Source organism: Phyllostomus discolor, chromosome 2 (assembly GCF_004126475.2).
Source record: "Phyllostomus discolor isolate MPI-MPIP mPhyDis1 chromosome 2, mPhyDis1.pri.v3, whole genome shotgun sequence".
NCBI lineage: Eukaryota > Metazoa > Chordata > Mammalia > Chiroptera > Phyllostomidae > Phyllostomus > Phyllostomus discolor.
In genome coordinates, this window is record NC_040904.2 from 34,293,883 (window position 1) to 34,317,625 (window position 23,743).

Genomic DNA, 23,743 nt, shown 5'->3' on the forward strand with positions numbered 1-23,743 from the left:
TTATCACGTTGATATGTCATGTCAATCCCCTCTAGCCTGCAAAATTTCTATTGAGAAATCAGCTGACAGTCTTATGGGAGCTCCCTTGCAGGTTACTATCTTTCTCTTGCTGATTTAAAAATTGATTTTTTAACCTTTGCCATTTTAATTATGATGTGTGTTCATGTGGGCCTCTTTGGGTTCATGTTGTTTGAGACTTCCTGCACATCCTGGACTTGTGTGTCTTTTTATTTCACCAGTTTAGAGAGGCTTTTGGTCACTATTACTTCAAATAGGTTCACGATTCCTTGCTTTCTCTCTTCTCCTTCTGGTATCCCTATGATTCACATGTTGTTATGCTTCATGCTGTCCCAGAGGTCCCTTAAGCCATCCTCATTTTTTAAAGTTTTTCTTTTTGCTGTTCTGATTGGGTGTTTTCTGCTACTTTCTCTTCCAAGTTGCTGATTTAATCCTCTGCTTCATCTAACCTACTGTTTATTCTTTCTGGTGTATTCTTCTTTTCAGATATTGTATTCATTTCTGACTGATTCTTTTGAATGGTTTCTATGGCCCTTTTTATGTTTGTTATCTCTTGGTTGAAGTTCTCATTTTTATGTCTCACTATTCCTTCCAGTCTCAATGTAGCTTCTTCTGTAAATCTTTGGTTAAAAGACTTCTATTCAGCTAGCCTTCAGCTGTTTGTTCAGGTTGACTGTTCTATATTTTGGCTGCAATCCAGTTTGGTCCCAAGGGGAGGTGAATGTAACATCTACCTAGTCCATTGCCACCTTGGATCTCCATTGTCCGTGTATTTTACTGTAGCTATCCAGTGGGTGTGAAGTTCTATTTCACAGTGATTTTGATTTACATTTCCCTAATGACTAGTAATTTCAAGCATGTTTCTTTGTGCCTATTGGCCCTCTGTATATGTTCTTTGGCTGACCAGTTTTTCAGTACAATAGCCCACTTGGTTTTTATGTGTATAATTTGTACGCTCTGTCCACAAGTCCAGGTTTGAGAAAAATGTTTAAACAGATGATGAAACTTGGAACTTAAAATGATTTAAAACTTGCTCTGTTATGACTTTCAAAGGATTTATAATGTATAATTTAATTTAAACCCAGTATATAAAAACTTCCCAAATATTTACTTTTTAAAAACAAATACACAAAATTCCTAAGTCTTACCTTCTTGACCAGCGATAGCAGGCTCTTCCATGACCACAGCAATTCAAGCCAGGTATCCTATGTCCCCCGGATCTTTTCATTATCATGCCTTCTCTGAAAGAGACATCAAGTTAACCCATTACCTTCAAATTTCAAACTCTCTCTTAGCTGATACAGCCTTGCACCTTGGGACTAAATTTATTACTTCATTCTCACATGACTTTCCTCCCCACTCTTTCTTCCTTCACCCTCATATAGCTCAGTATCCTATTTGCTAGGCTAAGGACTCCAGCAGCTAACCTTTAAAGCACTCTGGTTGCAACATAACTGTGTTTTACACACTGCAGGAACTTAAGTATCCTGGCTTCTGGCTCTAAATGCTGAGCATTCCCTCCAGTCATTGCAACAGCCTGAAAAAGTCCTCACACATTGCCTAATGCTGGCATGAGGATGGCTCAGCTGCTCTTCAAACATAGGAAGTGCTCTCCCACAGATTCCAAAGCATTTCTGCACTCATTCGTGTACAGTTCTAGAACCAGACCATGCTAAAGGAAACAGAGCAAAGCTTTTAGCTTTGGAAAGAGAATGATCTTGATTTTGAAAGATGTAAAAAGAAAGAATAAAAATGGCTAAACAAAGAAATATTTCAGAACTACTAACAATGATCATTACTAAAACAATGTTAAGCTCTTTATCATATCAAGCTCTCATATTTTGAAGGGAAATAATCATTAAGTAAATTTTAATCTTGATACATAACATACATTTTATACAGTATTATTTTTACTCATGAAAATGAGCAAAGAAAAGCTAATTTGTATAAGTGATTAGAAGAAGGGACTTACATATTTGATTTTTAAAATTGAGATAAGTGACATGTAACATTGTATTAATTTTAGGTATTCAACACAGTGATTCAATATTTTTATAATGTGAAGTGACAAGTCACAAGTCTAGCTAACATCCATTGTTACACAGTTATTTTTTTCTTGTGATAAGAACTTTTAAGATCAACCATCTTAGCAACTTTCAAATATATAATATAGTATGTTTGATTTTTAATGAATTCTCCCACACACCATATTTTCTGCCTGTACTAAACATTCCAATTGTGGGGCTAGAAGAAATTGGTGCTATGAGCACATAAGAAAGAGGGTGGAGCAGTTGCTACCCTTGTTTAATGTAGCAAGATATGTTTTGTATAAATAGATCTCCTCAGCTGCTCTGACTCTGTTGAGGAGAAAAGAAGCTAGCGGTAAAACCAGGTGAGTTCCATCATCATGGCATGCTGACGAATCAAATATTAATGCTTATCAACATTCACATTTCTGTTTAAAGATCCAACACTGGAACTTACATGCCCTTTGGTCCCAAATCGTGGATGAAAGACAGCTGACTTATATCAAGGAATTCTGTCTGAAAAGAGGCCAAAAACCCATACTTTAAAAAGTTAGAAAAAAAAATTTATGCATTCAAAAAACACATATTAGTTATCACAGTGTGTAAATACACCTGTGGTACTGCACAGACTACACAGATCAATAACAATGGGACTGCCCTGGAAGAATACAGATTAGAAGTATATACATGGTTAAAACACAAGCAAGAAGGTGATACATGCTCTAATATGTACAAATAAAATGCTCAAGAAGGTCATGGAGAAAGAATTTCCTCCCAGTAGTCTTTTGTATTTGTTTTTGTTGTTGGCAAAGGCAGTCTGTGTGGCACAGTGTATACACAAACTATAAAAAACTGTGTAAAGAGAATGAGGTTGGTGCCAGATTTGGAAGATGGACTAGACTTGGCATGTGGAAATGGGAGATGAAGGGGGCCATAGAACAGGAAAGGTGTAAAAAGGTAATTGGATGTATAGTTAGGCAAGAGTCAGTCAGATAAAGGAGAATAATGGAAAATTAAATGCCAAAGTAAGCTGAGCGATGGTTGAGGAGGTCTTGGAATACCAAACTATTCTAATAAAAATGTAATAAAATTAAAATTAAATATCTAATAAAAATTTAATTATGTGTAATTATAATATAAAATTATATTTTAGTGAGTATAAATTCAGAGAATTTTTTATTCACCTTCACTTACTAAATCATGAGATTAAAAACTTAATATTATAAAAAACACCAACAGCTAACATTCATAGATACTACATAAATAAGTATGGCTGTACTTCACTAAAACTTTATTTATCCATACTAAAATATGAATTTAATATCGTTTTATGTCAGGAAGTATTATTCTTCATTTGCTTTTTTCCAATGTTTAAAAATGTAAAAACTATTCCTATCTCATGAACCATATGAAAACAGGCAGTGGGCTGGATTTGGTCCATGGGACATAGTTTATTAATCTCTGGTTTAGAGAAGTTAAATAAATTGCCCAAGATCACTCAGTTAGCAAGGGGCATTCAGAATCAGGTCAGAGCATCCAGTATCCTGAAACTAAACTGCAAAAGCAAAAAGTCATTCAACATGTATCTTACTCAAACTAGGTGAACATTAGGTGAGAACATGTAGGCACAGAAAGGAAAATCAATAAACATTATGTAATTCTTAGCATATGAAGAAGTTTTACCTCATATATTCCTTGAAACAACTAGAGTTTAATATTATTTTGACTCCAATTTACAGAAGGAGCCATAGTCACCCAGATCTGCCAATGGTCTTGGACCATGTCAATAACAGCCTTACTAGAAAAGTCGATGACAAAAAATATATGCTCCTGGCATCAGGAAGCAGACAGAGATGAGACATGGAAAACACTCCACAGCAACAAATTTCTGTGGGAAGAACAATAATACTTACATGTGAAAGTTTTTTAGAGTTATAGAGATAGGGTGACCACTTTCTAGCTGATATGATGTCTCAGAGGAAATAGTGTTTGATCTGGGCTTGTAAATAGAATTAATAAAATAAAACACAACAGTTTTTCCTTTAAAGTTTTTATATGTGATTGGAAATATCTAATAGTAACCTTGTAAGAAAAAAATGACAAATCTCTCAGAGCTGTCTATCCTTGTGAGGTCCAATGAAATGCTTTCATTTCTTTTTCTTAGGGTTATTTGCGGAAGTATTTAAAATTCAAAAGAACTTAAAAGACCCCAAATAAAACATATCCTCATGTTGAAATTTCTGTAAGTATTTTAAAAGTCAAGGTCTTTACATTTCATTTCTTGTATAAAACATAGTGATTCAGCACCATCCATTTTTAATCTGATTTGTGGAAATGCTTACTAATTGTAAAAATGTAGAAACACATATTAGAAATGATACTGCAGACTTGGATCCATAAATTAAAAATATTTAAAAATACTAAGCCACAGCTCTCATTTTATCTCTAGGAAGAGGAGACAAAATGTCAATCCCAGTTTACAATGAAAGAAACTACTACAGAGGAGCAACTAATTTATGCAAAGTTGAAGAATAGTTTAATGGAATACCAGCAAATGAAAAGCAAATGTCAAGGAAACCACTTATCTAATACCAGGGTATTTTCTTATTCACAAAGCTCTTATCATCAAATAGTTGACAATAAAAATATTTTTTGAAATAATTCTGAAATTATAACTTCAGGATATCCTAACAAAATTGCAAGTGTAAAAAATTTCATCTAAATTTAAAAGTATACATTAGCAATGCAGGAAGTTTAAAGTTGTGCATTAATATGAAATTTTAAATTACCCTAATGGCTTAGTAAAGTTTGACTAAAGAGAGATTTTGAGAAAGAAACAGTCCTATACCCTCAAAAGCAATATTGAAGGATTTATACTTTTTCCCTACCTAATCCTCCCAGAATCTGACTTTTAATGAGTATTATTATTTTCATAGCAGTATGTTTCCCAAAAAATCTGTTTTCTTTATAATAAAACATATATAGCCAGTTTCCAATTGTGGTTTATAAACCAAGACTTTGACTAGAATGTCATGATAGAGAGAGACGTTCCTAGATTCTGGATGCCACCAGAAAACTTTAAGGAATCAAGATTGACTTTGGAAACTGATAAAAACCCCTTGGAGAAATGGCCTTGTACCTTGCTTATGAGGGAGTACTCAAAATACTGCAATTACCTTCTGGAGATGAGCCATTTCTGGAGAAGTCTATACTACAAGGGTACAGACTTCCCCCACTAGGTGAGTGTTCTAGGAACCCATCTGTATCAGTGTATCAGAGGGCATTGTTGTGAGGGGCTACATTGAGCTTCAGTGAATTATTTTTTAAGACTCTTTCAATGCATTTGCCCATTTCATGATGGATGATTTACAAGCATACCTGCCCACACCACGCTGAGTGTTCAGCAGTTGTTGTTTTTTTTACCAAAAACGGTATGATCCCCATGCCCTACCCTCCCTATTCACCCAATCCTACCCCAAGTGACTTTTTTTGTTTGTTTCCCTGGATGAAATAAGTCCTCAAAGGGAAATGTTTTGCCAATGTGGAATAGGTGAAATTAAAAAATGGCAGCTTTACTAGAAGGTATCAAAATGAATGAGTTCTCAGAGGGAATTTCAGGGGGGAATGGGTAGGGTTTACAGGAACAAATTTGGAGGACACATGGACAAAAACTAGGGGTGGGGGGTAATGGGGGGAAGCGGGGAGGGTTGGGTGGGTGGGCTGGAATGGGAGTAGGGGGGAGAAAACTGTACTTGAACAATGATTAAAATTAAAAAAAAAATGAATGAGTTCAAAAACTGTTTTGAGCAGTGGTAAGTCTCTATAGGTATATTGCATCAAATGGAGAGTACTTTGAAATCACTGAAGTTCAACATGTAAGAATAAATACACAATTTTTAATAAATAAATTCTGGGTTTTGGGGGGTCCCCCTCATATTCACATGTTTCATAGCAGTCTTTCCAGATAAGGGATGGTGATTGCTCTTCCTGGAGATGGCAAAGAAAGATCCTTAAGACATTTTTTGGGAACTTCAAGAACTTGAGGAACTCTCCCAAACTTGTAGGTATTGTAGGCAAAGCCTAATGGCAACTATGTAGCTTGGCTTCTTTGCGCTGAGGGGCTAATTAAAGTTCAATCTGGAGATTCCTTTTGATATTGCAGCAAAACAGACTAAGAGCCTATATGATTAATTATTATTCTTGTTGTGTTTACGAAAATAAGCAGACCAAATTGAAACTGGTCTTAATGCAGTAGAGAGTCTTGATTTGGCTCTCTTTGATTAAAATGAGGATGATTTTAGGGGGAAAATGTGTTTCAAAAGAATCTATAATACACAGTGGTGGATATTAGACTTTAATTAAAGTTTTATTTTTCATCTACAAACTGAATTGGTTCCTGATTTTTTCTAGTTTTCTTCCAAACTAATGTTTCATTTTTCACCCATCTTTTGACTTTAAATTATTGAGAACTAAAAATTTTTTTCTGAGCTTTGCTCTCACAAGTTATAGCCAAAGGACATGATATAACCTTGAGAAGTTGCCACAACAGCTCATACTTAAACAATCTTAGTAACTGATGTTGTGTAAACCATACAGAATTTACATCACCAGAGATATTCAAACTGCAGATAAGAAGGATTGTCACTGCTTGCTTTCATTCAACTAAAGAAACTTTGAGACTTACATCTAAAAATCCTCTCCACTGACAGACTTACAGACTCAGAAATGGGTTTATAATTTGCTCTTATCACTAACCTTTGTGTTTTTTTCTGCTTTCATAGGCATAGTCCTTATTAAATACCTGATTGCTTATTTACAAAATATAGGTCTCGCCTTAGGACTCCATCTTCATAACCACCTCCTCAAATGAGATTCAACAATATAACTGAACTGTCTTATTTTCAGGATTATATAAATGAGTCAATGAAACACGATATGATTTCAAGATAATGATGCTTCAGGGATTCCAGGCTATCCCTGCTTTGGAAGAATCAGCTAACAGTGTCTCTGATCCTATTCCCTTATCTGTCTTAGGCAGGGAGAGACTTCCATACCCTACAGGCTGGACTGTGGTCCTCATCAGCAGGAAGCAATTACTGAAGACTTACCATTCTCTTTTTATTACGCCTAAAAGATTTCAGGAATGGAAGTCTCCTGAGGGGGTAATGAGACAAACTAGTAAGCCAGAACAAGTGGAATAGGAAAACTGAGACACACAGTTGAACTGCCAAGCAGTTTAGAGCCATCTAGTAAATCACAAAATCCTACCTTTCCTAAACCAAGGACACTTAAGAGTACATGGTTTATACTTCTCCCAGACCAGGGGGTAAATAGTTTAAATAACCCTATTGAGAGAGAGAGAGAGCAGAAATCCAATTAGTACCATTTGAGCTAACCATACCCAAAGACAGTGAAGTTAAGGGAATAAATCTTATTTTGGCACATCAGTATAAAGCTGACAAATATTCTATTGAGATTCTCCCTAAGACCTCCCTGAAACCCCAGCCTTTAAAACCCTCAAGACGAAGGACCCAGCACATACTCTCCCTCCCAGGAGCATTCCTGGGCCTTTCCCTTCCCCTTCTTCTTTCCCTCACAAGCATGCATCTCCTAAACTCTAAGGGACAGGTGGCAAACACAAGGCCTGTGGGCCGAATCTGGCCCTACACCTTGTTTTATCTGGCCTGGCACCTTGTTTCTACCCAGCAGCGGCACAGAGCTCTCACTTAACTATTAAGGAGTTGTTACATTTATACAGTCCTAAAATAACATTCAGCCCTTTGAAAGCAACCGCAAGGCTGATGTGGCCCCCAGTGAAAACGAGTTTGACATCCCTGCTCTAAGGGACCAAATGAGACTTGCAACCAGTGCAGCAATGGGCAGCAGCAGCTCATCCTGGGCTAACTGAACCTGTCTGTCCACAAGGCCCCCTTTTCTCTAACCCTCCAACCCTGCTTCAGCTCACTTCTTTCCCACAACATTTCTAATGAGACAAAGTAGCCCCGCCTAGTCTCTCTCCTGTTACTTCATATATCCTAAGCCCTTCCTTGTTTCGCTGTCTCCAGCTTAAACAAAACAAAACAAAACAAAACAACAATCCCTGTTATAAAGAAAAAGAAAAATCTCTGGCAATAAATACTCTAATACAGATTTATCAGATTGAAAGTAAATGTGGCAAGATCAATTTAGAAGCAAACCTAAACAATACAACTTGAAATTTAACAAAGATTGTGTTGTCTCAACTTCTCACTGTATCTTCAGTGATAAGACTTCCATTCTCCACTTGGGCAGGTGATTCTTAGGAGGAAGAATCTAATCATTAATTTAGCCTAACAATATTTCACTGGGCTTAATGTCCCTGAATAATAATCAATATCTTTCCCCCTCAAGGAACTTTTAAAAAGTGTGTTAGGGAAACAGTGAAGCGAAGAGTTCCCATGCGAGGAACCCTAAGGGTAAAAAACAAACCCTGGAATTTACTTGGCAACCACATACACATTGTTTCACTACCCTGTCTTTGCATTAGAAGAGAAGGGGGATTTTCAGAGGTCCCCTATATTCCTGAGGTAACAAAATTCAAGAGAGCGACCAAGTAGGAAATCTCAGAAGTTAAGACAAGAACGTGGGTTGGACAGTACCCTCATAGTAAGTGTGGGAAGTGGGTTCAACTACTCCAGCAAAAGCTGCCTTCCAGGTAAAACAATATAGCTCTGGGGAAAAAAAAGCAGACAGCTCATCTGCAGCGAAAACAGAGAGGCTGGACCGAGGCCTCTGGACTTTCCCACGTCTAAGAATCACATGAGAATGACAACACTTCCATTAATTTGCAGATGCTGCTGTTTAAATCAGTACAGCGTTTCTCTGTTGGCATGGAAACACTGTGGGTGCACCTTTATTAATCTTTACTCATTCTTCCCCTCAAGCTAAATTTATTCATCTTACAAAGCAAGGGACAGGTGAGTTCAATGTTATTGATCCATGGGATGTTCATCCTCAGATTCCTTACCTTCAGCATGGTAATTTCAAGCTAATTACCACCTTGGAGATAAGAAATCTAAGTTCAGGAATCAGGTGATTATCTTGAAGTTAGCAAGATCGTCCTATCAGCTTAGAACCCTTCTCTGGGAAATTATGCCCTCTGTTCCATTTCTAGAGTTTAACATTCAGTCAGGAAAAAGTACATTTATTGTTTCCAATGGCTCATTCTTTAAATTCCCCAGAAAATAAGCATTTTCCACTTAATTAAAATGCCAGTGAGTGGGTTTGGTACTATAGTCAAAATCAATACAAATCAGAACACACAAGGAATCTCGTTTGAAATTCCATGTTATTGTACAATTGAGTAAATATTTCTTTTTAGAAAAAACATATTTATGCCTTGAGAAGAGGCCAAATACATTTGGCCCCATTTTACAAATGCGTAGAGAAAACAGAACAAATTACCATTCATCTCTGAGGGAACTATCTGAAGCTAAGCCCACTAAAACACTAGGACAATTTGTTTGTCAGACTCTCAGGGAGAAAACAAGGAATAAAAACAAAGGAAGTCTTCATACTCCTGGGGGGAAAAACACTTGTCTAAATACTAACACAACCAATGACCATGTAAAAGTAGGAAGAAAGAGCTGTCCAAGTCTGATTTCATCAAAATTTTATTGAAATTAGGGACATGATCCTATCTGATCCTTTGACCTCTGAGGAATGACCCTATTGGCCTAAGGACCCAAATTACTTTATAATAGGTTTGTCTTACACTTGGAAAATATAAATGAATTATTCATGATCATATAAAATAACTTCTTAATATGCTTTTTGCAGACAGCAGTTTTAATATTTCTCACAATTATCAAGGGAGACACAGATGCCCATCTAATTTCACAAATATGAGGTAGAGGCCTGTAAATGGACAGTCTGTGGGCAGATTACATTTATTGTGAAAGGAAAACAATGTCAGCGAATGAAGATATATGAACTTGTATCCTATAGTTGAATCATTTTTGAGAGTTCTGCTGTTGCTATCAAAAACGAGGCGTAACACTGTGGCTCAGTGGATTGAGCACCAGACTGTGAACCAAAGGGTCGCTGGTTTGATTCCTAGTCAGGGCACATGCCCAGGTTGCCAGCCAGGTCCCCAGTGGGGGGCATATGAGAGGAAACCACACATGGATGTTTCTCTCCCTCTCTTTCTTCTTCCCTTCCCCTCTCTAAAAAAAATAAATAAAAATCTTAAAAAAAACCCAAACAAAGAGTAACATATATTCAGGCAGCTATAACCAGGTTTTCCCTTCCAAAGGAAATGTTTAGAAGACATTCTGGAATTTCTAAATACAATATGGGTCAACCTTGGAACAGTGTTTATGACTAAAAAAAGATATTAAAATAAAATTTAAAAAATTGTTTAGTCAACATTAGAATCCAAAATGTAATAATGTACATGGAAAGAGAAGACTAAGCCCAGCAAGTACTGTTCTAGAACCAAAAGAAAGAGTAAAAGTACAGCACAGGCAGCCAGAAAAGCAAAACAAATGGAAAATCATTGCATCTGGTGCTAGTGCACATTTAAATCATTCCCTATTAAATAAAGCAACATAACTGAAAACAGATTTCAGAGAACACAACAGGAAGCAGCATTTTTATTAGTAAGAGCAGCAATAACCTTATTTGTTACATTCTTTCAAAGTTGAATGTTTCTGAGTTCTAGAAGGGAAGAAATCCTTCCCATCATCCTTCTCTGGAGGTCCACTGGTTGGACCCAAATTTCTGGTTTCCCTGGGAAAACTCTTCTCCGGGATCATGAAACCATACAAGCTCCTTCAAGTCCATCATCAAACATCTCAGGGCAAGCTGCTGCAGCAAGTGGGTCATGGTCAACCCAGGTCATTTGTGTGTAAAAGGGACCAGTTGGATACGTGCCCTACCCTCTAAATAATACACTAGCAGACAGCAAGACATCAGAGTTAACAAAAGACTCCTAAGGGTGAAGGTACTTTTGCTTCCTCTCCTAAATGCACAGAGGCCTTCCCTCTTTCTGTTCAGTATTTATGTGATAGCACCCTGTAAACCAGAGGCCAAGTCAGAGCTGCACCTGCTTTGAAGCTCTGCACAGACACGCATACATACACTCAGCCCCACAGCAATACAATGCATACAGACACAGACGCAACGTATGCTAATCCAGTGCACTCTCAAACGGCTGGGCCTTTACATAATTGAAGGCTAATCCTTTAAAAACACCACACCTTCCAGGGCCTCTAAGGGAGTAGAGCTCATTGTTTTCTGATTCCCTCTGTAAAGCCTGCTCCCCCATGCTGGCTGCTAGGTGCCTCCCAGCTGTTTCCAAGTCCCATCTTCTCTTATTTTCCAAGAGGTTCTTCTCTCTCTAGCTTTTCCCATGCTTCTCACTTTCAAATGAGAAGGCAGGCCTTTTATAAGCATCACAGGCTGATCAGATGGCATTCACAGTACGCTCTGTATAATCTTTGAGTATTCAACTCTGCTCAACTGTTTTCATCACTTCCTACTTAATGTTTTCTTGTAAGAGTTAGAAATGCTTTGGGAGATTATTCTGGAAGCTTGAGGAGAAAATAAGGTTGATTTTTATATAATCAAGCCTGTAGCTGCATTTCAAGATCATTTAAATCCATTGTTATAGACAAATTCAGCTATATTTTATATTTTAAAATAGCATCACTGTAACTTAGATCTTTGCTGTCAAATCAATTTTGTATTCATTTTATTTATTTTAATGCAAGGAATAATTCTAAAGTGGATACAAGCACTTGTGTAAATAAAATGATCCAAAATTTAGCTGACAATTTACAATTTTATAAATTCAAAACTTAATCACTAAATATACTTACTGTTGCATGATAGTTTCTATACATGGGCATTTTTAGTAACTTGGTCAAGTAATCTTCCAGTTGTTTCTGTAATACAAATACTTGAGCTAAGAGATAATATCATCACACTTACAGAGAAATTTAGACAGTAGCAATAATGTGATCACTGGCCCATCTTAACTTCAGTAAGTGATTCAATGATTTGCTACTATTATCACTGGACAAGAGATCCTGAATAGCATTAAGGAGTTATTTCCACAGTCCCCCTGAACCAATACTTAAATCTCTTCTTGCCATTTTACTTTTCACCTGCTTAGGTCTTCTGTAAGCTGCTGACAAGGCCCCAGCTGTACGTTCTTTTAATCTGCTGTGGTTACTAACACAGAACTTGCCCATGGTGGGTGGTTTTACAGCATTTGTTGATTGTTATCAAAAACCTGAATTTCCTCAATTCTAACACTGGATTGACTGGAAGATACACTGCCATTTTTAAACAGATTTTCAGGGAGAAACAAGAAGGGTGACTAAATAAATAGTTTCTAGCAAATTGTACCCTGATTTCGAGTATGTTAAAGTGAGAGGGGTTAGGGGGATGTCCACTATGCCAACTGCAACACATGCTGGAGCACCGGCTGTTACAGCCACAGCTGATCATTTCCAGCCGCACTCGTACATGTACACACGGCAACCCCAGCTGTAGAATTTTATTTGTCTAGGTATCCTGGGAAATAAGTATCCTGGGTCCCTAAAAAGGTTTTAAACAAGATGACAATTACAAAGGAGAAATCAAAAATGCTTTTCAGACCACAAAAGTTTTGAATGGGAAAACACTGCTAACATTTATTTGTTAATTTTCTAGTAAAAAAAATTAGTCCATCCTATGCAGGACCATATCACTGAAGCAGAGCAGGCCTGAAGCATCTACCTTACTGATGCACATGCCTGCAACACTTTCCTACTCTTCCTACACCCTAACTTCCCCATCTACAGTTTGGGAATGAGATTTTATATCTATTTAGGACAAACTATTCCAAATTCCGAAGCTAATGTATGAAAATATATGATTTAAAAAGAGTAGATCTTAGCCCTGGCTGGCGTAGCTCAGTGGATTGAGTGCGGACTGGGAACCAAAGTGTCCCAGGTTCGATTCCCAGCCAGGGTACATGCCTGGGTTGCAGGCCATAACCCCCAGCAACCACACATTGATGTTTCTCTCTCTCTCTGTCTATCTCCCTCCCTTCCCCTCTAAAAATAAACAAATAAAATTTAAAAAAAAAAAGTAGATCTCAAAACTCTCAATGATGAACTGAATCTTGTCTCATGACAAGCCCAAAGAGATTCCCACTGGGAAGACAGTTTCTTTATAACATCGCTCCTACCAAAGAAAACTCTTCTGGGAAAATGCAACCTCCCCAGGGTCAGAATAGCTTGGGGAAGAAGGGGCTGCCTAACTTGTTCCAGAGAAGCTACACCAGGCTGGGTGATGGATCAGTGGGTGGGAAAGGTTGTAGCCGAACCCACCTCGCCCCCAGTAGCTGCCGCATTTCTATGGTGCTGCCACATTATGCTCAGAACAACGGAAGAGTGAAGGACTTACCCTTCTCCCCAAGAACTGTTCTTCTTTGATCATGTTTTCAGAGGCACGGGGCAAGCTTGGCATCTCTCGAGGCTCTTCTTTGACATTCTGTCTTCTAAAAGTGTGTCTAAAGCACATGCACAGCACAATGAGAGCATTTACTGGATTATTCTTAGAGCCATGGCTCTAGTATCTTTCATGAGATGGCTTACTATTAGAAGGGTCTATTTAATAGGAAATATCCACCAACAATGAACAGTTAACCCATAAAATGAATAAAATACTCTTTGCACTCAACTTGGACATGGGGATGACCTTATAATTAATTTTGAAGCAATTACCTTCTGGTGGGAATGGGGATTCGGATAAAGGCTTTGTACTTGAGCAGCTCTCTGTGAAATTCTTGAAAATGCTTGAATTTCCTTTTAACTTCCCACTTAAATTCCCCATGTGTTAATTCAATTGTGTAAAGATTGGTACTTCGTACCTACAGGGACAAATGAAAAAGAGTGGTATTTTAGTTAACAACAAAAATTCCAAAATCTCTCAATTAACGATAGTTAATTTAATAAGTAACATGCAAGTATCTTAAATCCAACTTGAGTACTTAAGTAAAATGTTTCAAAAACAACTGATTACAGAATAATACTCTCTTAAATGTTTGCCTTATAACATACATAGGACAACCTCAGAATCACACTAAAGACCAACTCCTACAAATTCTATTGTTCCAAATATACAAACACACACACACATACACACACACCTGAAACAAGAAACCAAGTCAAGGAAACAATGCGTGAAAACCCTAACTAGCCACCAGGGGCTGTCCAAAAGCAGAAGCAGTGAACGCAGTTGGAGGGATGAAAGGAAAGCGGGAGGAAACGGGTTCCAGGAGCACTATCTTAGCCCTCCACAAATGACATTATGTCTTCTGAAATGCATCATAAGGTCCATCCTTGTCTGCATCGCCCTGTATAGAAGCATCACCAGTAACCATTAGAGGGAAAGGAGCAAAAGATCTCGCTACATGCAAACTATTTCCCCCCTCAACTTAACTTTTGCTGGAGGGACAGGGGGAAGATCTCCAGCCTGGGAGGGCAGGTGACAGCATCTGCCTCATCAGGTCGTCATGGGAGTGAAAAGCGAAGTGCTTAGCCAGCCATGAGCTGGCACATGGAACGTATCCAACAATCAGAAAAGGGGTCATTTTTATTTACCTGCAATCACATGCAAACTGCACAGATTTAGTTCATGTTTTTTAGTAAATGAGACACTAAGTAGGATAAGGATAATCCTTAGCTTTCTCACACAGACTGAAATTTAAAACGGAACTAGACCAAACCCACTTGACTAACAGAAGAGTATATGCAAGGAGAGGAGGCTGGGGTCTGAAAGCTTGAGTATTTACCTTCATGAGTAACTTTAGAGATACCTAATATTAATAATAATAATAATAATAATACATAGCATTACACAGAGTACATAATACAATAGATAGTATATTTGTATACTCTAAGTATAATACTATGTATATTATTATTAAATCCTTATAACAAGTGTAGAAGATAGGTTCTATTATACCCATTATTCAGATGAGGACACTGGGAGAGGCGTTAAGTACCTTGCAGGAGGTCACATAGCAAAGACAGGAATTAAACTATGCAACCTGGCTCTGGAGTCTGTGCATTGAACCCCCACGTTACTGCCCCTCAGTCTAAAAGCTGGTAGGCAAGTAAAAGGCAAAGGTCACCTTAGAGACATTTCTGGGGTTTCTCAGTGGTGTACCAGGGAGAGAAGGACCCAACTCACAGGAGAGCCTGCAGAAAAGGCTGCACACCGAGGTGCGTGCAAAGGAGGAGTCAGGATGGCATGGGGAGGTTGAGAGAGTGCCAGGCAGAGCCATTAGGACCCAGGCAGCACATGTCACACTCACAAAGACAAAGAGAAAGGGAAGGCCAAGCCTGCTGGGGCTGAAAGGTTACTCTACACTTGCCCTGAGGCAGGCGACCATGGTGGCCTACTCGCCTGCAGCCAGCGCTTATCCTAAAGAAACAAAGACCACCACCAAATGCAGCAACATTCCTTATCCAACAGACTCAACAACTACAAAGCAGCTACCCTAACAGTTTATCCAGGTCCAATCTGTTCCAAAGGGTGCAGCTTTGCTTGATGGAGATACTTTACTCCGGATGCCATTCCAGTCTCTAAGGGAAAATGTGCACATGAGGCCTAACAGACAGGTGCTGGGGACACATCAGGGTGGAGTGTGCCAGCAGAATTCTCTCTGCAGTACTTTTGGGTAATGGCTCTGGCCAATCAGCATCCTGGCGTTTTTCATTCCAAGAGCCAAGTAGCTTCATTCTGTTCTTCCTTGACAAGCATTAGGAAAGCTAAACTTTTCCTTGGCTTCTATCTGGCATTTTAGGTGGAATGGCTGTGTCCTCAAGAACCCACATCGAACAGAAAACTGGGCAGCAAGGAAGACCAGGAGAGGCACTTTGCAATTTATTAAACTTCTAAACTGCCTTTTTTAAAAAAAAAAAAAAAAAAAGCATTTCCCAGGATAGGGAAAGAGACATATGAGAATGAAAACTAAATGAAAAGAAAATAAGCCGCTGAGAGGTAATGAGGCCTTAGAAGTGATAACAAACAAACAAACAAACAAACAAACAAAAAGCTAGAAACACAGGCACAGCTAGGAGGAAGGAAAAGGGAAGTCAGTGTGTTAACTCGTATATATTGACTAATACAAGGTGAGTCCAGCAACGTGCTGACCCTTGTTGTAGATGCAAAGCGCTCCACTTCCAGAACTTGGGCTTTGATTGGGCAGCCAGAGAGGTACGTCTGTGCATTGGGCTCCTTAAATCCTTGTGTCTTGTAAATGGCAGAGAAAGGGATATACACTGGAAAATAAATAAATAAAGTTATTGCAAGAACAAACTGATAATGTAAGATTACATGATAACAGCATAACTTGCCTTTCCCAGGCATCTTTTTCAAGAATAACAACGTGCGACAACAAGAAACAGTCGCACATTATTATTAACGAAAATGTCTCAGCCCAGGGTTAGGACCTCAGCAAAAGAGATCAATCGTTTGCTGGTTATCTCAAATCTGTGTCCTGCCAGGCAGCCCTCATAAGCTCTCTTCTGGCTCAGACCATCAGCCTTTACCTCCCTGAATCCTGGGGTCGCTGGGAGACACATCACAGTCCACCTCCTCTCCCTCAAAATGGAGCTCCCGGGTGTCCAGGTTTTCTATCAGGTTACTCATGTCGGCAGCGATTTTCTGCAGTGCAGATGTGTCTGCTGTTGGCTCAGTTTTCAGTGACATGTCGGCTCCGGACAGGGTAACAGCAATGGGGCTGAAAAAGAAGAAAAAAAGGACAAGGACTTGTTATTTTGGTCCAATAAAGCCCTACTCCACATTTTGAATCCAGGGTTAGACACGGCATAAGGAAACAAGTCAGCTGCTCCGTGAGAGCCCCAGTTATCTCAAACAACCTCTCAGCTCCTTTTCCTGCCTAACATTTAAAGGGTTCCCAGCTTGTAAATTAAATTGGAGTGGGACACTCCAGTTGTAAACAAGGAAGTAAAAGAAACACCACACTGAATATGTGTTAACATCCAATTTTTATTAATTGGATAAATGAGGAGAGACTCAAGGGAGACTGGTATGGGAATTATTATTCAGAGAAAAGGGACTGACTAACTCAATTACATGGAAAGAAAGAATATATAAAATAAGCAACTTGAAATATTTTCTATGGAAAACCTAGATCATTTTACAACAATTTTAATATGTAGATTTTAAGATATTTTCAGATAGCATAACCTTTCTACATTTGCTCTGTAGGTGACATTCCAAGCAAGGTATAAGCTAACCTTTTGGAGACAGGATTTGGCCATGACTTTACATGAGTTATAATGATGTATATGTCCCTAAAGGTAATTTGTTGGTATACCTACTCAATGACATAAGAGGTGCTAGAATTACACTTCTCTCCTTTTTAAAGAAAACTGGTTCTATTTCATTCCGACATTTAATAACACAAGTCGTTGCACATCAGTACCCAGGGAAGAGGAGTTCATATAGATTTTATTTTTCATTTAAAATACTGAGATTTAAGCCTTGAGCACTGTCATCAGAGTTGGAAGAAAAATCTGTCTTGCCTGAAATAATCTCTCTGTTACAACCAGGCCCGAAAACAGGAGGGCTTTCGTACCAGTAACTTGTCCACACATGCTCATTTATTATTGCAAATCACAAATATTTACTGAGCACACATTCATTACTCACTTTGTGAGATGCAGTGAGTGAGTTTGTAAAGATAATAAGGCTGGTCTTTGTGATTAAGGAACATCTGATGTGGGTAAAGGAAATAGGCTACATAACCCCAAATCCATCCTTGGCTTCCACTCAGCACATGCCATTCTCAGCAAGACACTTAGCTGGGTTGCCTCCTGCAGGGGCATCAAAAAGCTGGAGGGCTCTGCTGGAAATGCAAACTTGGGCAGCCCCTATTGTAACTCAACAAGTCTGTAAAGCCTCTACTGCTTTGTCTGGCAGAAAGAGATCCTGGCTGGAAATTCAAAGACGGAGACAGAAGAGAGTGGTTCTGGTTTGGTCAGATACATGTAATGGATATAACTAAGTTGCCTCAGAACTATGTAATCAATCATGTTTCTCTTTCTGTGTTGGCTGAAAGGCAGCCTAGAGCCAAAGCTGTGGCCTACTCTTAGCAAAATATAGGACTAGCCTTGCCTGCATCACTTCCCTTTAACTTTCTTGCATACTTCAATTCATATTGTAATAACATACAATTACTTAATATGCACCTGGCTTGGTGATAATCCTTTATGTACATTAGTACATTGATTGTCTGTAATAAATCTATGAAGCATTGTTATTTCTACTTTGAAGATGACAGGAGTTTGTCATCCCTCCCTTAGAGCTAAGGAGACCGAGACATGGAGAGACTAGGTTAATGAAACGAACACTTTGGATAATCTGACCTAGGTCTCAGAGGGGAAGGGATCTGAAACCAGTTCTCTCTGACCCCAAGAGCTGATGTTCTCAAGCATACAGGAAGGTCTTTATCTTCCTATATGATTTTTGTAGGTATATAAATGCCCCTAGAATAGATGGAAGTCCGTTTTAGTAAAACAGGGTTCAGCAAGGACCTAACTCAAATGGAAGGAAAAGGGGATGGATTCCTCTTGCAGCTCAGCATCACAGGATGGAGTCACTTAAATTCTCAGGGCCTAAGGGGGTTGAGCCATTTCATCTCCAGGGTCCGTCTAACACTAAAAACCTAACCGTAACTATAGATAAAAGGTGCTATGAATTGTTCAGCCTCTCCTCACAATGTAATTAACATTACCCCTCTCCTATGCTAAGATATTAACCCAAGTAGTTTTCACGTAAATATGACAAGCAGGCGGCAGAATGGTCTTTAACCTGAAAAAATTTAATCAAAGTCTGTTCTGCTCCCATTAAGGAGCTGTTTGCCTCCAGTCACAATTAAAATACTTATTTCCTTCCCTGTCCATTCAACAAACACTCACTAGATGCCAACCAGGAACCAGGTCCTGCTTCATCTAATATAGGAGGTAATGAAAACTTTTAGAGGAAATGAGACACTTGGAGAAAATGTGACTTCATAGAGCCTTGTGGTATTGTCTATTGATTGAAAGGTCTTATGATGAACTCTGCCAACCTTCTTAGCATAGCACAGGAAAACAAGGGTTACAATGACTTTGCCTTTGGACAGAGTGTTAATGTGAAAAACGAATGTTAAACTTAAGACATACAGAGATATCTTAAATATCTCTACACATGGTAAATAATGGGAATAAACACCATAGAGTCACTGGATCGAGCTAAAATAAATATTGTATTTCAAATAGAGAGGGAAAAAGCATAAACATGTGGAAAACTTAAAGAGGAATAAGAAAAGAAACAAAGGAATCCTCTTGTGTATCCTCAAGTGTTCACTATGTGCTAAACACAATTTTAGCAGTTATTTAATAACCAACATGATTCTACCTGGTAATTTATGACTATCCTGAAAGATTTGGTTAAGTAACTTGTCCAAGGTCAGCCAACTTGTGTTGGCGCTGAGCTTAAAGCAGGTCTGGCCCTGCAATTGAATGAATTTGGTTATAGAGGTTCCTAATTATTGATTTTATGTTGTGGGTTTGAATGTTAACCTTTTATATGAAGTTTAAATTATGTCAAAGCAAAATATCTTCTCTACTTTAATCTCTGTATCTGGGGAAAGACCCTACTGAGTCCCACAGTGGCCACAATTATGGAATCAATGTATCCCTACGGCCTCTCTTAAATGTCTTCTTAGCCTTTTTTGCTATGCTTCATTACATTTTCTAGGGTAATGTGGAATTTCAATGGACCCAAAGGGTTTACAGTTTTGTTCATGCTTTTGCAAACACTCTATCATTTAATAATAAAAAAGGAACCAAATTATTTGTCCCTCATGGGTCTCCATGGTTGCTTTGTGCTGACTGCTCGCCTAACAACGGTGCTGCTGGTATCGTTCTTAAACACCCGACTGTGAGGCCGTCCACAGTCCTAGTCAGACCTTCACTAATTAGCCCATGTGTTCTTTCATCTAAAATAATCTCCACTGGTGGGTGAACAGCTGCCACGGGTACAGCCTATCTTAACCAGCGGCAGGATAAGGGCTCCAGTGTTTTCACTGGAGATAATGTAATTGATTTAGTTACCTCCTTATAAAATTATACTGCAAGATTATTATCTCTTTCGGTACCAAGTAGAGATGGTGCACATGGAGCGATAACAGCAGCTGTGTTTTATTTCTGCTTGCATCTGCAACCAGGAAGTAAATAGGGTTTGTTTGGGTTTTTTTTTTTCTGGTGCTGAATACTAGAATTAAAAATCTTTGCAGGGAACATTTAATTACCTCCAGTTATTCAGTGGCGAAATCAGAGAAATCTGGAGTTTTTCTCTGATCTTAATTTTCAAAACAATTGCGAAGCCAAGCATCAAAGGGAGCAGATACTTTCCTTTCCAGGTAACACATTCATAAACAATGCCATAGACAAAATAACAATATTATCAACTGTAACTACTAATATTAAAATAAATATTAGCATTAGCTAATATTGGCATTATACAAAAAAATTAATTGCATGTTCTTATTGAATTCTCACAACAATCTTAGGAATTGGGCCCCACTGTTACTCCCATCTTTAAGATGACAAGCTTAGAGAGGGCGGGCAACTTGTCCAGGGCTACTCAGCTGAGAAGGGATAGAGCTGGACCTGCTATGGGTGATCTGGCTCCTAAGTCCAGCTACTTACCTGGCAGAGGTAGAGCTGAGGGCACCAGGGGGCACAAACACCAGAAGACTTTACTCCTTCCTTTACATGTGCTTAGAATAAAACAATTCAAAAAGGAACAACGATAACAAAAAACTCAATGTTCATTCTGTGAAAATAGCTGTGATTTACTTCTTGATTCTTTTTCTAAAATAACATGTGAAGTCCCACCATAGTTTTTCAATATTATTTGTGCTTACCAATAGGAATAAGTGTAATAGATTTCTAAACCAAAAGTCACATCTTAATTATGAATGCAAAATGTGAATTATAATTAGATCATTTAAAACAAAACTGAGTCATGAGGATTTCTTGTTTTTCCATTTTTCACTGTAATGAAATTAATTCTTAGATCCATACTCCATCACCTCCCAAAACACACTGTACAGCAATGATTTGTACAGAACTGGCTTGACGCTCCTTGAAATGCAAAATTCATAAATGTGGATTCAGGTGCCACATTCAATCTCTAGTGACACAGTAAGCCTTGGATAAGTATTTCTTGAGTTTAGCTGACTTTGAACAAAGTAAATGATATTATCGTATTTTACATTACAGATTATATATTATGAAAAAACAATACATTGAGAGAATGGCTCTTGAGGTATACTGGCATCTTTGAGGGTTTTTTTAAAGAACATTAGTTCCAAAAATATCAATGGAGGCCTCACTCTGAGCCTTGGACAGGCAGTAAAATGTCAGTGATGTAGGAACACATCAGATGATCTAGACTTGTTCTATCTTTATTACCAGTGTACACTGGGCAACTGTCACCCTCCAGGGTCCCAGCTTCTGCCCACAATGGACACCCACAATGGACACAGTGTACACTTGCTATTATTTATATGGCTCCAAGAGACAGAAGTTTGATTCCCAAACACTATTCTCTCTCCGGCTTCACATCTAATCTGATCTTGAAGCCACCAGAGCCCAGCAAAGTCCCACTTACTTATCCTTCTTTCCTGGTTTCCTATCAAAGCCTCCATTTGACCTAACACTGACACTGCTTTGCTCCCCAAGAGGTCAAGGCTGGAGATGATGGTGCTAATCTGGACTCCTTGGGTCCACAGAACTGGAGTCGGAGACCACGTTCTGTCTTTTCTCCAGCTAAAAACAAAAACCAACCTACAATTACATAAAGCCTTTTCAGCATGAAATGGTTTCTCCGTTCTCATGATTTTGCCTAAATCTTCTGATCTTCTTGGCTGGCCTTTATTCTCTATCTACCATGAGCTTCCTTACTCATTTCCTTTGATATGTCCTAGGGTTAAATATCACCCCATTTACTTATTCTATCCATAGTACATCTCAATCATATCTTTGAATTCAAACAGATGTTTAATTTCCAGAGGCAAATCCAAGTATTAAGAGAAATGAATGTCTACTTCAAATATGGGTGGATTGGAAAATATCTGTTATTTATTAAGTGCCTACTTTATACCGGCACTTAACGCACATTACACGTATCACTTCTAGTCCTCACAACAATGTCATTTAGAATCAAGGACGTGGAGCCACAGAAGCTTCCTGAGGCTACACCACTGTGAGCAGTGGGGCTGGTCCCAGTGCTCAGGCCACCCAGGATGGCTCTGTCCCACCTGCCTCCCCAGCCTCTGCCACTGGCCCAGCAGAGACCCCCGTCTCCACCACTCTTACCTCTTTTCCTAACACCACCAGCCATTTTCCTCCTTCCTGGCAGAGGGGCAGGGCCACGGCGCAGCCCTGATGACAAAGCCCAGCAGGACCTACTGTGACTACAGCACCCCTGAAGCTTCTGAATTCAGAGAAAATGTTGAAACCTGACTTCCTCAGGAGTTGTGGGTGTAAGGGGTGGGGAGGAAATGGGGAACCAAGCCACCCAACCTATGAGGACGGGTTGTTAAAAACCTGGCAGATGTATGCCTCTCCCCATTCCTCCTTGCCTGACTGTGCTGAGCACACTGGTGCCACACAGCCCATCTGCGGGACCAAAAAACTAGCTGATTTTTGAGAAGCTACAGCTAGCCAGGTAATGCACTGCCTTGCATATGTCTCTGCCTCTCTCATCTTCTCCCCTCTCTTTGGCTGTTCCCAGTAAAGCCTACCTGGCTTCAGGCTCTGTTACACAGGAAACCTGAGCTAGGAGAGCACTGGAACCAGCATGAACCACTGAACTACCCTGCCTCCTGCAGAAATCCATTTTGTGCTAAAGTTAAAAGTAAAAGTAAAAAGTAAACTCACATAGTACTTACTATGTTCCAGGTAGTGAACCAGGTGCTTTGCATGTATTTACTTAACCTGCCCTCAAAACAGCCCTATGGCAAAGGTACTCTTGTTACCTCCTTTTTATACACAAGGAAACTGAGGACACAGACCAGTTAAGTGACTTGCTCAAGGTCACACAGCAACCTGACAGGATTCAACTTTGTAGTTTGCTCCTATTTTTGCCTTGGCTAACTGGACAAAGTCACTTTCATGCTAAGTTTCCTCATTTAAAAACTGAAATTAATAAGCAGTTGTCTATGTTAAGGACTTTACAACAGATGCATTATTATAAGAGAAACTGCACTTCCAGCATCACTAAAAGTCATAGAAAACAATAGTCTAAGGCACCCCAACCAGGTGATAAAAACCCAGCCCAAAGGCTAGGGGTATTCAGGTGAAGACACGGAGCCATCATCTAAATAAGAGTTGTTCCTGCCTCTCTGAATGGCAGTGCACATACAAACACTTGTGTTGTACCTGAGAGAAAACATGGAAGGGCCCCTCTAGTTATTCCAAAGTTTGTTAGTAAGTTTATTAAGTGTGCTGAGTGAGAGACTTGCACAACTAAGGGACTGACTTACATCAATACAGATTCCTAAGAGAAAATTCTTATTTTAAAAAAAGGTAATTAATATTGCTGAACACTGTGATCAGACTTCTAAAACTAATATCGTT

The 23,743-nt window shown here is 38.9% G+C and overlaps 1 protein-coding gene across 5 annotated transcripts in view; it reads right to left on the reverse strand.

Annotated features, from left to right (window-relative positions):
* PLD1 (phospholipase D1) overlaps positions 1–23,743 on the reverse strand; it is a 182,378-nt gene that overhangs the window by 97,719 nt on the left and 60,916 nt on the right. For 4 of the 5 annotated variants that reach the window (XM_036017694.1, XM_036017693.1, XM_028504911.2 and 1 more), the window contains exons 2-8: positions 16,637–16,827; positions 16,239–16,366; positions 13,802–13,947; positions 13,482–13,587; positions 11,906–11,971; positions 2,503–2,561; positions 1,167–1,259 (exon numbers count right to left, since the gene is read on the reverse strand). In XM_036017694.1, coding sequence (XP_035873587.1) covers positions 1,167–1,259; positions 2,503–2,561; positions 11,906–11,971; positions 13,482–13,587; positions 13,802–13,947; positions 16,239–16,366; positions 16,637–16,796 — 758 coding nt within the window. In that variant the 5' untranslated portion in view covers positions 16,797–16,827. Of the gene's footprint in view, positions 1–1,166; positions 1,260–2,502; positions 2,562–11,905; positions 11,972–13,481; positions 13,588–13,801; positions 13,948–16,238; positions 16,367–16,636; positions 16,828–22,763; positions 22,769–23,743 lie in introns of those variants that run through there. The other variant, XM_036017692.1, reaches the window with a different exon arrangement.